Source organism: Schistocerca americana, chromosome 3 (assembly GCF_021461395.2).
Source record: "Schistocerca americana isolate TAMUIC-IGC-003095 chromosome 3, iqSchAmer2.1, whole genome shotgun sequence".
In the NCBI taxonomy this organism is placed as follows: Eukaryota; Metazoa; Arthropoda; class Insecta; order Orthoptera; family Acrididae; genus Schistocerca; species Schistocerca americana.
The window spans coordinates 348341305-348357981 of record NC_060121.1 but is presented as its reverse complement, the minus strand read 5'-3'; the positions used below and the strand labels follow the sequence as shown (position 1 = coordinate 348357981).

Here is a 16677-nt window from a genome sequence, read left to right as displayed (position 1 = left end):
AAATGTAATCACATGTCAGTTCTAGTATAACATATTTGTCCAATGAACATCCGTTTATCATCTGCATTTCTTCTAGGTGTAGCAATTTTAATGGCCAGTGGTGTATTTCGAAAGACCGAATTCAGTATTCCGGCCGTTGAAGAGCGCCTTACGTAGCGTCGTTATTATTTGACAATGTGAATAGGGAGAAAGGCGATCTCTTACGTTAAAATGTGTGGATGAAAATCCTAAGTCGAGACCGCAAAGTTCCTTTACTGATAACTAGTTTCAGCTCACTGACGGGCCACCTTGACTCAGGAATTTTATCCACACATTTTAAAAAGCGTCATACGGATAAAGAATTCAGTCTCTTTAGCAGCAAAACTAATGTCGTTTCCTGCGTGGTTCTGAACTGAACAAACCGACACTGTAAACAACAGGGTTCAGATTTTACCCTCGCTCAGAATGACGTGTGGTTTTCGAGATAAGTGACGTTGGTGTCAGAATGCATGTGTACCTTCCCACCCTCCCTGCTTGCAACGCAGGATCAGGTGAGTGTGCAGATAAAAACAGGCGGCAGGAGGTCTCGGTGTAGTCGAGTCAACGGCGCCGTCGTCTCCCGCACATCAGCTCCCTGCAGAGGAGCAGCGCAAGGGCACAAAGGAACAGCAGCCATGGCGACAACACCTCAGGACAGCAGCGGTAAGTTCACATGCAGCCGTTAAGCGGGGAGGAAGCTTAGCGTTTCACGTTAGATTAATAGCGTCATCGTCAGAGACAGAGAATCAGCCGTGACCTTGCTGAAGAAACCATCCCAGCATTCAGCTCTAGCTATTTAGCGGAACACGGAACGTCTAAATCAGATGATCGGGCGGTGACTACATCCACCTCCGGAACATGTGTCAGCATTTCACTCTGTGTGTTACCTTGCTTTCTTCTAAATGGCGAGCACGGGGACGCCACTCTCAGAAATGTGGTACACTGACCTTAACGGGTGTCACAGAGCCAGGACTAGCGTGTTGAGCGAATAGAAGGAAGACTTTGCTGAATATCTGGGCTGTAAGCAGCGTGACTTTTCTGGAAGACAACGCAATAGTACATCTTGCATCCCAACAGGATGTGGTATCTTATCACACTGATAACGAAAATGCACCGCTAAATCCTTGGTCAGACTTAACAGCCCTGAAAAGGCAGAATTTGTTAACTATCTTCGGGCGATCGTGGCTGTGTTTTCATTTCTGGCCTCGAGTCTCTTTATTGTTTCTTAATACGAGAAGTTTTTCATTTGCGGAACTTGTGAAAAAAAAGAAAAAAAAGAAAAAAAGCAAAACAAAAAAAACTGTAGGGCTTCTGTAACGATGCCGGCCGCGGTGGCCATGCGGTTCTAGGCGCTGTAGTCCGGAACCGCGCGACTGCTACGGTCGCAGGTTCGAATCCTGCCTCGGGCATGGATGTGTGTGATGTTCTTAGGTTAGTTAGGTTTAAGTAGTTCTAAGTTCTAGGGGACTGATGACCTCAGATGTTAAGTCCCATAGTGCTCAGAGCCATTTGAACCACTTGTTTTCTGTAACGATATTTCGTGAAGTAAGAATGATACCATGTGGCTCCGAACTTGAAACACGTATTCTGAAGGAAGCACGACAACAGCTATGAACTGCATTCTATAAAAGGAAAGTGCGTTTAAAATTAGTTGCGACTTTTGACGTTTGCCCGAATAGAGGGGGACGCGACGCCATTGCCCAGGTAACACCAATGGCGAGCCTGCTTTCCCTACCACGCCGCCAGCGGTTCGGCTGGTGAAGTGCATATGATGCCACACTATGAGTAAACAGTACCACGTGGTTTCACGCATCAGACGCATCGTCAGCTCTCGTTTGAAGTCGTATTTTCTGGCTTTGAACTATTCTGTAGTCCTCGATATTGTGAACAAATGTTTTGTGTTGGCCTTGAATTAACAATAACAGTGCAGTACCTGAATACGAGATTTGCAATAAAGGTGCCGTCCAAGAACACGTTCACCGGCGGGGATGATAACGTTCTGCTGCAAAACATTTCTCGGAATTCAACAATAGTAGTGGACGCATAAAGCTCCAAAAATGCATTGGTGGAAAGTGGGTAGTTTGCTCTGGGTACAAAAAAATGTTCCGTGGTATCAAATTTAGCAGGTATGTGGCGAATTTAGTGAAAGTTGTAGTCTTGTACAAGCCGAAACTTCACGCTACCAGGTCGACGAACTGGCTAACGGTAAATGCCATAGTTTAATCAGGCTTTCTTTAAATCACGTTCATTTAAATCCGACTGACAGTATACGGGTCTAAGTGAAAAGTAATGTGGCAAAATACAACAAGAAGTTTACGCTCACCGAGACTGAAATGCTGACAAGAGAAGCCACTGCAAATGTTGCACGACAGGTCTGTTCTTGGGTTGTCAGCCATACCAATAAGGTAGTTGAGGAGACATTGATTCATGAAGTACTGTGACGAGTTTTGAGGAGTGCGTAACTTGTCTTGTTGCCATGTTAAAATCTACTTCTTTTGTTTGGAAATATTCATCTCACTAACATTCTAATGCAGCTGAAATTGTGAGAGAATCGTGAAATAGTGTGTGCACTAATAACTGAGTGCAAGTCAAGTCAGTAGTTTATGAAATGACCCTTTCTCAGTATAAAAATAAACGTGTAACTTCTTCACTTACATTGTTAAAAAACCCACAGCAGTTCTCCTTTCACATCTGTAGTCACTTGAATACAGCGGCAGATATGCAAGTTCCGCGTATTAGTCATATGGCAAAACACTCTCGTCTTTGCACGCTATCATTTGCCAAAATGTTGTTTCGATATCTCAAACCAATTACGAGATACGAGGGATTTATAAACGCTTCATTCTCTCTTTTCCTTCTCCTTCTTATTTTTTTTTTAATCACCCCACGAGTTCGTGACAGAAGCGCTTTATTTAGATTCCATTTTCTCGGGATTGGAAACAGACAGGGAAGTCGTTCCAAGTTTAAAGAATAATTCAATGTACTACCTACATTTAATACGAGGCAACATCTAACCTAACCCACACCAAACAAAAATTCGTAGGGACATCTACTTTTCATTGCAACCTAAGAATTTCTTGCAGTAGTTGACCTGCTATCGAAATATCACAATAACTAGCATCATTAACGAAGTGATAGGCGGATAGGCGGATCATCACGAAGCTGACGAATTAAACTATAAGATGGGCGAGAATGAGAATTTATTACTAGGGTTTTTTTTAAATCGTTTGAGAAAGATCGCAGATCGACCGGCTTGCTGTTCACTCAGTCAAGCGAGCCTGCCAGGTTCCGCGCCGAGTAGCTCTGGCATTGTTGTACTGTGGCGACCTGCTGACAAGCTAAGCACATGCTGGCAGATACGCTTCCCTCCACTCGCTCCGTAATGCACTGTCAAAATTCGCAACTTATTTTAAGCGCATTATAGCTACAAATGGTTATGAAGACACATATGGGGAGGCACATGCCACGGTTGCTGCCGCCTGGGAAGTGGCCGGCTTGTACGTAGCCTACGCTTGGCTGCACTGGATGGGTCACCAACCGGACCTGCCGAGTGCTGTTGGTAGGACCGTTGCTATTCACAATATACATAAATGACCTTGTGGACGACGTCGGAAGTTCACTGAGGATTTTGCGGATGTTGCTGTGGTATATCGAGAGGTTGTAACAATGGAAAATTGTTGAAATACAGGAGGATCTGCAGCGGTAATACGCATGGTGCAGGGAATGGCAATTGAATCTCAGTGTAGACAAGTGTAATGTGCTGCGAATACATAGAAAGAAAGATCCCATATCATTTAGCTACAATATAGCAGGTCAGCAGCTGGAAGCAGTTAATTCCATAAATTATCTGGAAGTACGCATTAGGAGTGATTTAAAATGGAATGATCATATAAAGTTGATCATCGGTAAAGCAGGTGCCAGACTGAGATTCATTGGAAGAATCCTAAAGAAATGCAATCCGAAAACAAAGGAAGTAGGTTACAGTACGCTTGTTCGCCCACTGCTTGAATACTACTCAGCAGTGTGGGATCCGTACCAGATAGGGTTGATAGAAGAGATAGAGAAGATCCAACGGAGAGCAGCGCGCTTCGTTACAGGATCATTTAGTAATCGCGAAAGCGTTACGGAGATGATAGATAAACTCCAGTGGAAGACTCTGCAGGAGAGACGCTCAGTAGCTCGGTACGGGCTTTTGTTGAAGTTTCGAGAACATACCTTCACCGAGGAGTCAAGCAGTATGTTGCTCCCTCCTACGTATATCTCACGAAGAGACCATGAGGATAAAATCAGAGAAATTAGAGCCCACACAGAGGCATACCGACAATCCTTCTTGCTTTCCACGAACAATACGAGACTGGAATAGAAGGGAGAACCGATAGAGGTACTCAAGGTACCCTCCGCCACACACCGTCAGGTGGCTTGCGGAGTATGGATGTAGATGTAGATGTTGGTAAGCGGAGTCCACTCAGCCCTTGTGAGGCCAATTGAGGAGCTACTTGATTGAGAAGTAGCGACTCCAGCCACGAAAACCGACAACTGCCAGGCGAGTGGTATGCTGACCACATGCCCGACCACCGAGCGAGGTGGCGCAGTGGTTAGCACAGTGGACTCGCATTCGGGAGGACGACGGTTCAATCCCGCGTCCGGCCATTCTGATTTAGGTTTTCCTTGATTTCCCTAAATCGCTCCAGGCAAATGCCAGGATGATTCCTTTGAAAGGGCACGGCCGAATTCCTTCCCCGTCCTAATCCTATGAGACCGATGACCTCGCTGTTTGGTCTCTTCCCCCAAACAACCCAACCCACATGCTCACCGTATCCGCATTCGGTGACGCCTACGGGCTGAGGATGACACGGCGGTCGATCGATACCGTTGGGCCTTCAACGCATGCTCGGACGGTGTTTTATAGGTAGCCTCCAGCTTTGTTTTGGGTGCTCTTACGGCAAGTTGCGGCACAGGGCAACTGCCGCCTGGATATCGTAATTACTTCGCTGTGCATTGCCACTGCAGACGGCCGCCGTCAGGCAGCATTGCCGTGTCTCGGTGTTTTGTAATATGCTTATGTGAGGCAGTGGAGAACTTCAAACAATGCGGCGAAAGCTGGACGACAGGCAATTGTCGGGTAACTCACGGAACTACTATTTGAGTTCTTTTTTTTTTGTATAGTGCTTTTGTGGAAAGTTGGACGTTGAAATCAACACAGAGGAATTACTGCGACGCAGTAAAGGCGTGTGCCGTGGGGCAAGACTTACAGACATACAAAAAGATAGCAACGTAACAACGAATGCTTAGAGAGAGGTATGAACAGCTCAAGTACGTACAGCTCTTAAACGAAGAATCTGAGTTCATAGGCACGGGAAAAAAGGACACATTGCTTAGTTGCATATTTATTAACATCGTCTACTGATTAGGCTCAGTCTACCAGATAAAGCTCTGTCGCCTTTTCATCATTCAGACTCAATAATATTCTTTTGAAAGCTTCTGTTTTCGTCAAATTGTGATAGGTATTGCTTTTCGCTACAAATAATCTCCGATACATTTAGTCTAGTGTTACATGAAAAATGGAAGAAGGTAGGGACAAATACTATTGTGTATAGAGTTACTGTGTAGATCTAGAATATCTGAAAAAGGAATTAGACGATAATCTATACATGCCATTTCAAGAAGCATTAAGTCTTGAACGAAGGAGTTCTGGGAGGATCAGTTTCAAGCGAGACTATTGAATTTGATACAAAATTTTAAAACGCTTGCCTGGTCAACTAGATACATTCGTTCACCGGAATGTGAACATTTTTACAACAGTTGCGAGAATTGCAACGTTTTCTGAAATTACGAGCGCCACAGCGTTTTCCCGTAAAGGATGTTCACTTGAGGTTATCAGTGCATCAGCGCATCCCCATATACGAGGGTTGGAACTTTAATAGTGGCAACTATTTATTTACATCTCGTACAAAATAGGTACGTTTTCAAAGTTTTACTGACCTTCAAAGTGGTCACCAGCATTATGTTTAACCCGTTGCCAGCGATGTGGAAGTCGTAGGATACTCTCAGCAGTGCCAGTTGTGTTGACAGTTCCAGCGGCGCGGTCTATTGCCCGGTGAATTTGTAGCAGCTCTGAAGCGAATGCCGTGAAGTGTTTCCTTCAGTTTTGAAATCGAGTTGAACTCACGAGGGCTTAAATCAGGGGAACGCAGTAGTTAGTATAGCACTTAGCAGCCCAATCAGTCAAACAAATCAGTAACAGCTTGCACTGTACGTGCCTGAGCATTGTCCTGCAAAATGATGGTCAGGTCCTGCAGAAAGTGTCATCACTTCTGTCTCTATGTTGTTCATTTTTGGAACACAACCTACGACCAGCTCTCTGGCCTGGACCTATGCACTAATTCGCTTGCAAAGAGCGTCGTAAAGCCGTTGTTTACTTGCCAGAACCAAGCTAGCCTACAACTGTTGTAACTAGTCCTTCACATTCCAGATGCTGGCATTGGGACACAGTTGACGTCTGACGTAGACATTTACGTTTTTCTTCGCAAAAAGATCTCAGCACAACTCAATTCATAGAGAAACGTTCCATGTGTAGATGACCACTATCCTGTTGGGAAATGGCACCATGGTACTATCGCATAAGAGGACAGAATGTCCGTAATGTACCGTTGTGCCCTTATAGTTCTCTCAGTTACTGCCGGTCGTGACCTCAAGTCATACCCAACGGCTCCCAACACCATGATTCCAGGAGTAACACTGCTGCACATCTCCAAAACACTGGAAGAATGAGGCGTCTCTCCAAGACGCTGCCATAGTCGCCGATGATGATCATCTGTGATAATGAAAACCAATGTTTTATCGCTGGACACAATGCGACGTCATGCGTGAGCAGTCCTCGCTTATCAGTGACGGCATCACTCCAACCACAGCCATTTGTATTATGGCGCTAATGGCAGACTCACATGGCATAAAAATTGCCTAGTCCCGCTGCTGCTATCTTCAGTCAGTGGTCCGGGATGACGCAGAATGTTGCAGGGAGTCCATTAATTGTTGTCGGACGACAGGTGTGGATGTGAATGAGTGTGATGCGCCTGGTGCAGAGTACGGCGATCGTCCCTTGTGGGTCCTCCGTGGTTGCTTGGAACCTTGGTTACAGGTATGCCTTCCCTAACATTTGCAAGCAGTATAACGTCGGGACACTATCACCCCTGGATGCCCCCCGAAACTGGATATTGAACTATTCGATCAAGAAGCGGAGACCCACAATGAGGTCCCTTTTAAAATGTTTCATTTGATGATAATGCAATCTCACACGAGCACACGGCATCTCCATGTCTTTCACAGGGACCATTCAACGTCTGAGGCTGTTCATAAGCCTTATACATTGAGGTGATAAAAGTATACCTCTTAATATCGTGTCGGACCTATTTTTCCCCGGAGTAGTGCACCAGCTCGACGTCGCATGGACTCAACAAGTCACTGGAAGTCTCGTGCAGAAATAGTGAGCTATGCTTCCTCTATAGCCGTCCGTAATTGCGAAAGTCTTGCGGGTGCAGATTTTGTGCACGAACTGACCTCCCGATTACGTCCCATAAATGTTCGAAGGGATTGATGTAGGGCGATCTGGGTGGCCAAATCATTCGCTCGAACTGTTGGGATTCGAACAATAGTGTGCTGGTGACATGGCCATCGTCGTCCATAAAAATCGTTATTTGGGAACATGAAGTCCATGAATGGTTGCAAATGGTCTCCACGTAGCCGAACATAACAGGAGCCAGTGCATCCCTTGTAAACACAGCCCACACCATCATGGAGCTACCACCAGCTTGCACAGTGCCTTGTTGATAATTTGGGTCCATGGCTTCGTGCGGTCTGCGCCACGCTTGAACCCTGTCATCACCTCTTACCAACTGAAATCTGGACTCATCTGACCAAGCCACGATTTTCCGGTGGTCTACGGTCGAATCGATATAGTCACGAGCCCAGGAAACGCGCTGTAGGCCATGTCGTCCAGTTAGAGAAGGCACTCGCATCGGTCGTCTACTGCCATAGTCCATTAACGCCAAATTTCGCTGCACTGTCCTAAAGGATGCGATCATCGTACGTCCCACATTCATTTCTGCGGTTATTTCAAGCAGTGTTACTTATGTGTTAGCACTGACATCTCTACGCAAGCGCCGCCGCCCTCGGTCGTTAAGTGAAGGACATCGGCCACTGCGTTGTCCGTGGTGAGAGGTATCGCCTGACGTTTGGTATTCTCGGCACACTATTGACACTGTGGACCTCGGAGTACTAAATTCCCTAACGATTTCCGAAATGTAATGTCCCATGCGTCTAGCTCCAACTATCACTCCGCGTTCAGAGTCTTTTAATCGCCGTAGTGTGGCCAGAATCACGTCGGCAACTTTCTCAAATGAATCACCTGAGCACAAATGACAGCAGCACCAGTGGACTGCCCTTTTATACCTTGTGTACGCGATACTGCAGCCATCTGTATATGTGCTTATTGCCATCCCATGACTTTTATGACCTAAATGTGTACTCCATCAGGCCTATTAACGACACTGAACACGAAAACAATGCACCATGGTGGCCGTTCTGCCTGTCACAGAGAATTGCAACTCTAATAATTTGCATACCCGCCAGTGGTCTGTAAGTGTACCAAGTTACGCTGACATCCTACCATATCATCTGGGTGCTTTGTAGATTTTGTGAGGCAGTGTTTTTCTTTCTGCGGCAGTTACAGGATTTCTGATTGTAGTTTTGACATTCCATGGTGGTTTAAAAACCTGTAATTTTTGGTTGAAAGTGATCATCCATTCAACGCTGTAACGCTTTCACTGATATTATTGCTTACCTAATTAAAATACAACAGGCACATTTTCAAGATGTATACAAAAAGATAACTTCCAGCACCACAATTTCTGCCACATCATGTCACTAAGATATACACAAGAAAGTTATACGGTACACAGAGCAAACAAAATTCCGTTGAAAAAAATAGTCAGGGAGAAGGAATTAGGCATCATTAAGGGACTTCCAGTAGCTAATGACCTCCCCAACTCAATGATAGACAAAATGAAGAAATAAATAGCAAAAAAATAAAGATCTTGGCTTTGTAGAAGAAATACCGTAACTAAATGTGTGGCCAGCATATTTTCTGTAAGTAACATTCTTTAGAAAATAGCAAATCTACTTAGGTCGCATAATGTGGAATTAGCTTTCTGCACAAGCAACAATCTTCAACAGTAACTAACACGCACTCTAAGCAATTATAGACATAATATTCAGACTCAGTAATATACAAAATTGCATGTAAAAACTTCTCAGGCTACTACAAAGGAGAGACTAGCAGATACTTTCACACTGGATACATTGAATACGTCGACTGTTACAGACATAACCAAATGACAAAATCGGTAACATATCAAAAACACTGGACACCTATTTAAAACCATAGAAGAAGATCTTACTATACTCCATCACTTCCCAAAATCACATACAATGGATTTAAAGGGGAGATGGAAATTTTTGTACACCACAAAACAGTGGGAAGCGTTCTCATTGACAAACTAGATAGTGAACAGTTAATTTTTTCAAACGTTACTCCTGTATATAATAATTGTAGGAGATTTCATAAATATGTCCACTTCCTCGTAGCCTCTACTCAATATTTGCAGCAAAATAGAATATAAAGTGTAATGGATAATATAAAAGTCAGTAACAGTCAGTAACGGTAAAACAAAATTTATAAGTGATAACTTTATGTAAATAATGGAATTCGCAGAAAATGTAACACCTCGAACTATATTTAAACTCTTCATGACACTTTCAGCCACATACCGCAGGTGCAACGAAGACCTTCCTGCGGCATTTTCTCTGGGACGTGTTTTATCATCCACTATACAGTCCGGAGTTGGATCCCTCTGATTCTAATTTCTTGGCTCACATGAACAGCCGCGCTGTTTGAGGCGCCATGTCACGGATTGCGCGGGCCCTCCAGCCGGAAGTTCGAGTCCTCTCTCGGGCGTAGGTGTGAGTGTTGTTCTTAGCATAAGTTAGTTTAAGTAGTGTGTAAGCCAGAGACCGATGACCTCAGCAGTCTAATCCCTTAGAAATTCACACACATTTGAAGATTTTCACATGAACCGTTGGCAATGTGGACAACATTTTTGCACAGACAACGAGCTGCAGACCAGCCTAGGGAACAGGCAGCTGACTTCTGTGACGAGAGTATTGGAAAGTTAATACCATGCTGTCACCAAAGTCAAAGTCGGGGTGACGACTATGTGCGGTATCACGTATTGATACCACCCATGGGCATCACAGAGTTGGCAACGGAATTACAAATTTCCGCCGGATGCCGATAGCGGTTATACAGGATCTGGCGGACCCAACGGTGTGCTCCAGCTGAACCACGCCTTCAGCGGTTCCATACCATGAGCGCCGCCTGCCGCCGCAATATAGATGGCCGGTGACAACCACATGCACACTCGCACTTGGAGCCTCTTCGCTACTTTATGCTACGCAGACGCCACCTAGCAGCGGCTCTGACACCATGAATAGTGCTTTAATATAGAGAGCTTCATCCTTGTAGACACTGAAAGCTGGACTCTATCTCTTACTGAATTTTTTGTAATGAGTTTTCGCACGCTTAGAGAAATACAAGTTAAGTAAATCTTCTGTTTACTGTGTTGACTTGTCCGCTAAGCATTTCTGCTTCTGCCCAGCTTCCCTACAACAACAGTTGCCGCAACACCCTGTAGCCCACCTCCACTTAGCGTTGTGTGTAAAATCCTACACACTACTATGTAGAGACATAGTTGGAAGATGTAGCTAAATGTTGCAAATAAAACACAGTTTTGATTTTTTCTATTGTTTCCGTTTGACGACTGATCGGAGGTTCAAACAAAATAGCCCCTGCAGTAAAGAGACAGCAACGACACTTGCCATGTCATTTTATGCGCACTCTTCAAAATTCAAGTGCGGCAACCTGTTGGTGCTGCATAAATATTTTTCTTACTGCTTGCCTTTTTATAACTTAAATAGCTTAGTGTTCTCTGTTTAGGTCGTGTAGACAATATTGTCTGCACAGATTTTTGTTTTGTTTTTCTTTAGTCGAATTTATATGTTGTTTACAAATTGCAGACTTTCTAAATTTTTCATGCTAAATACCGAAAGCCGAATGTCAAGTTTTGAACAGTCCCTTCTTACGATGCTTACAGTATAAGATACATAGCCTTTCCAAATTTCAAGTTTCTATCCTTAGCAGTTCGGGCTGGGCGATGATGGTTCAGTGAATCAGTCCTCTTCAGTCCCTTAGAGGCTGAATTAAAAAAAAAGAAAGGAAGGGAGAGAAGCCAAATACTGGTTGTCATAGACATAGCTCTAACAATGTTTTCACAATGAAAAATTTTCATAAAAAATTTAATACCCCTCCCCTTACTTCACCCCTAAGGGGTTGAGTATCCAAAACAGTGTAATATGTATTTTTTATTTCTATCAGAAAATCCAAATTTTCATAGATTTATCTTCAAAAATGTTTGCTTCATGAAATAATTCCATAAAAATTTTCATCCCCTATTTCACCCCATAAGGGCTGAATTTCCTAAAACTGAGAAACACGTATTTTTTTTATTTCTAAGTGAGACGTCAAATACCAATGTTCATAGATCTAGCTTTAATAGTACTTTAATAGTTCTTTGATAACGATTTATTTTCAGAAAAATTTCATCCACTATTTTACCCCATAGGCGTCAAATTTAAAAACATGCTGAGCCTCGTATTTATCTATTTCCGGTCGAGAGCCCAAATATCGATTCTTGTAGGTATACCTTCAAAATTGTCTTAATGGTGGCATGTCTTCAAAAAACTTTCATCACCTATTTCACCCCATTAGGGGTGGAATTTCGAAAAATTTCTTCTTAAACGACGTCTGCAGTATAAGATCAAGAGCTCTCCAAATTTCAAACTTCTGTGCTTAGTGGTTTGGGCTGGGCGATGATGAGTCAGTGGCTGAGTCAGTCAATCCGGAGATTGCTTTTTATGTACAGAGATTAGAATGTGTCTTTACATGGCGTAAAGTTATTAGGCACTATTTGTGACATCTCAGTGATGCGTTTGTTTCCAGCAAATCAGCCAGTGGTTTACTACCAGAGAGAAATGATGCGTGTAACCATCTCAGATGAATGAGAACTGCCCGCATCTCGTGGTCGTGCGGTAGCGTTCTCGCTTCCCACGCCCGGGTTCCCGGGTTCGATTCCCGGCGGGGTCAGGGATTTTCTCTGCCTCGTGATGGCTGGGTGTTGTGTGCTGTCCTTAGGTTACTTAGGTTTAATTAGTTCTAAGTTCTAGGCGACTGATGACCTCAGCAGTTGAGTCGCATAGTGCTCAGAGCCATGTGAACCATGTGAATGAGAACTGGCAGTAAGCGTCGACAAACAGATAGTGTTTTTACATCTCTTGTGTTCAGTCGTTTTTAACTAATCTTTTTTCCTTCTCCTGAACTTTCTGAAAAAATTGATTGTATGGAATCTGCAGTGCTTTTTCTTAATATTATATATAAGGTGTCTGTTTTTCCGGACATGTCCGAAAGATTAGACACCACTTTGTTCCTGCAGCTACTATGAATCAAAACACAAAGGAATTAATGACATTAGCCGCCAGTGGACAATGATTTAAATCAATGAGAAAAGTTGGAAATTTTTGCCAGGCCTCGTTGAATACGCGGGTCTTCTGTTTACTACGTAGCTGCGTTTGCCACTACACCATCCGGACACAGTAATCATTGTAAACGCACGGACTACCCTAGCACGCCTCCCGGCAGACCCAAATTGTCATCTTGCCCACACACTACTGATGTAGTACCGTTTGCCTTTTACTCTCATTACTCGCAACATCTCGATGATCCCTGTAACAGTTAGGTGCTCAGTTGATCATCCCCACCGAGTAATGGGCACGAGGCAATACATCAGCAGTTTGTGGATAAGTTGATATGAGGCGTGCTGGGGTAATCCATGCAGTTGCGATGACCACTGTTTCCGGATGATGCAGTGGTCAGCGCATATGTCTAGTAAGGAGGAGACCTTTCTTCGAATCCGGTCCAGCACAAATGTTCAACTTTCCCCGTTGATTTAAATCAATGCCCATTGGCAGCTAATGTCATTAATGCTGATTTTTGCTTAATTTGGACCGTTATGAGATTAGAGGAAAGTTCAACAATGATTCACTTCACAGCTGGAAAGTAGGAAACAGAAGGTTGGTCTCCAGTGACAACAAACAGGGAGGAGATCTGAATGTGATTGGTGTCATGTAAAGTGGATGGTGTCACATGATGGAGTTGTTATAATTTTTATTATTTTTCATAGATGTAAAACTCTGTTTCACAGTCACTAAATTCTTGCACTTTTGACGAGAGAGTCATCTGATGTTTGAACAATTGACAGAGGTGATTTGGACGACGGCGTGCCTGTGTGCCCAGGCCTGTGGAAGACGCGCTACACGATGGCGCTTCTGTGCCTCCTGGGGTTGACCTCCAGCTTGACAACGCGCGTCAACCTGTCGGTGGCCATCGTGGACATGGTCAACGGGACGGCCGTGCGGGAGCGGGACTCCAACGGCAGCGCCCTCTTCTTCTTCGATCCTGACGCCTGTCCGGGGGAGCTGGCGGTCAGGGGTCAGGGTGGTCGCAAAGTGAGTGAGTCTCTCCTATGGTGAAAATTATGTCTTGTTTTACCCTCAGAAGCTGCGAATGTAAGTAGCCTCATGAAGTGACTTTAGAAGTTTTCCAAATAATGGTTATAGGAGCCTTGGTACTGGCACACAAGTATTTAACAAGCTACCGTCGTCTACTACTTTACTTGCTTTATTTGATAAGATCTCAGCAACTTCATTATTATCCCTTACTTAATCAATTAATTCAGTCATCATGGTTCAAATGGTTCAAATGGCTCTGAGCACTATGGGACTCAACTGCTGAGGTCATTAGTCCCCTAGAACTTAGAACTAGTTAAACCTAACTAACCTAAGGACATCACAAACATCCATGCCCGAGGCAGGATTCGAACCTGCGACCGTAGCGGTCTTGCGGTTCCAGACTGCAGCCCCTTTAACCGCACGGCCACTTCGGCCGGCCAGTCATCATGTTCTGTCGATCCTATCTGGAAGAACCTTCAGGGATGTGGAACGAGTCGAGGTATACTCCATCAGTCCAATAAGTTTCGAGACTGGATTAATAAAAAACCAGAGAAAAGATAAGATGGTAGCTTCAAACGCTTGAGGTGTTTTACGAGGCCTCTTCAGAAAGTAGGGTCGATAGGTCGCGAAATGGGAACCACAGTGAAAATCCAAAATGTTTTATTTGCAACAATTTACTACATCTTCCAGCTACTTCTCGATATAGTCGCCGCTCCGACTTAGACATTTGTCGTAGCGTTGTACCAACTTTCCAGTACCATCGTCATAGAAGGCAGCCGCCTGTGCTTTCCGCCAATTCTCTAATTTCATCTACAAATTCCTCGCTTGTGCCAAAACGTTGTCTTCATAGCCATCGGTTCATATGAGCAGAGATGAACGTCAGAGAGAACCAAATCCGGCTGTATGGTGGGTGATCAAAATCTTCGCATCGAAAACGCTGCAGGGGCATCCTCATTGCCCCTGTAGTGTGCAGCCAAGAACTGTTGTGAAGGAAGAAATGAATAATACTTACGTTATGTGGGCTGCATGAACGAAATCAGGTGAAATCTCACGGCAGGAACCCATACCTGACCGGAGACACTATTGTTCTAGGTATCCTTACGTGCTCACTGTGCGCTGAGAAATGAAAAGAGCGACGTGACGCGACTGATGGGCATACTAGACACAATGCGTAACACATCTGTGCATCTTCAGATTTCCATTGTCTTTTCCACTTCACGATCTACAGGACCTTACTTTCCGAATAACCCTGCTATGTAGTTTCTCCCCACTTGAGTACAACGCACAGAACGTTCATACTGCTAGAAATCATGCTTTGGGATGTTGTTCAACACGCAGGTTGACTTGAATGTTTGTTGTATCACCGAAGTGTTGACCCTTCATGTGAATTTCTGTGCTTTGTTGTTTTATTGGAGGTTCATATTGCTAACAAAAAAGGATCGTCACCAGTGCTGCTATTTTCTAGAGAAGAACTGTCCGCATTTCCAATATGTCACGGGAGGCGTCACTATTTATGCTCGGAGTCAAGGTGTCTGGGACAAAGTTTGCACACACTTTTCTCCTCCTCAAAAGATTCTGAAAATTGTCTTGAACAGTTGATGCTCCATTGCGTTTTGTAACACAACAACACTGACCACACTTTGCTGGTGCTGATGCTGATGCTGAGTAAATGTTTAAGTAGACTCAACAGCTAAAGTCATCAATCTCCTATCCATCCCGAAGGACAGAACCAGTGTGTCAAATCTGTCTACGTTTGGAGTAAAGTCTGTGCACAACTGTGAGAGCCGGCCGCGGTGGCCGAGCGGTTCTAGACGTTTTAGCCCGGAACCGCGCGACTGCTACGGTCGCAGGTTCGATCCCTGCTTCGGGCATAGATGTGTGTGATGTCCTTAGGTTAGTTAGGTTTAAGAAGTTATAAGTTCTACGGGACTGATGACCTCAGATGTTAAGTCCCACAGTGTTCATAGCCATTTGAACCATTTGAATTTGAACAACTTTGAGAAAATGCTTTGAATATTTGTGAAGCATGTATCTGAGGCAGAAAATACGAATCGCCGCAGTATTCAGCTAGTGGGATGTGGGAAAGCACCGAAAAGGCGCATGCAGTCTAACTGGGACACCGATACCTCGTTAATCGAGGTATTCGATCTGTGGCCTGCGTACTCTTGTGCCGAAATCGGTCGCTTCAAGATGTGCGCCTACCCGGATGCATCTGTGGTGGAATGTCCACTATTTATACTATCTGCTGACAATTAACTGTGCGAATGCACAAGATCGCACACTTTTACTTGGCTCCTGAGCGGAGGATGCTGGGAACGACAACTTGCAATCGGCTAGTAGCTCATTGGCTGCTGAGACAAGCTCCACCTCCTTCTCTCAGAGGAGCCAGCATACTGTTTGTAAAAGGAATGAACGTGCAACAGGTTAGTGTGTTGCAGAAGTGACACACACGTTGATCGGTTGGCAGAGACCGTAAACATTCCGGAATGGCACGAAATCAGCAGACTTCTTCCGATCACAGAGCGGCCAAGTAAAAGTACGTTGTTTACAATTGTTGGTTCAAGCTGGCACTGTGCATACTACGCTGAGGTCGCTCATAAGCCAGGAAGAAAAACAGTCTCTGAACTTCTTGGATGGAGAATGAGCACTAATTAAAGCCATCAGAAAGTATTAACAATCTGCCTGATAATATTTGTGTCCTTGCCAGGCAAATATAAGCTAGTAAATTTAGAGAGGTGTTACTTTTCAATAATGCTGCTTTTTCTAAGTCGACAAAGCCTATTACGCTGATGTGTCTCGGCATTCTGGCAATGTCAGAACTACCTCTTTGGTGCCTTTGCCTTTCCTGAAATCAAACTGATTGTTATCTTTTCCATCCTTGTTCATGTCATTGTTGTCAGCAATTTGGACGAGTGAGCTGCTAAGTTAATTGCATGATAATCCTCGCATGCTTTTGGGATTGAGTGGAAGGTATTCTTCACA

General features: G+C 44.3%; 1 protein-coding gene across 1 annotated transcript in view; it reads left to right on the top strand.

Moving 5' to 3' along the window:
- Nucleotides 1–591: 591 nt before the first annotated feature.
- LOC124607278 (sialin-like) overlaps nt 592–16677 on the top strand; it is a 79654-nt gene continuing 63568 nt past the window's right edge. The window contains exons 1-2 of the mRNA XM_047139557.1: nt 592–681; nt 13481–13692. Coding sequence (XP_046995513.1) covers nt 654–681; nt 13481–13692 — 240 coding nt within the window. The 5' untranslated portion in view covers nt 592–653. The remainder of the gene's footprint in view (nt 682–13480; nt 13693–16677) is intronic.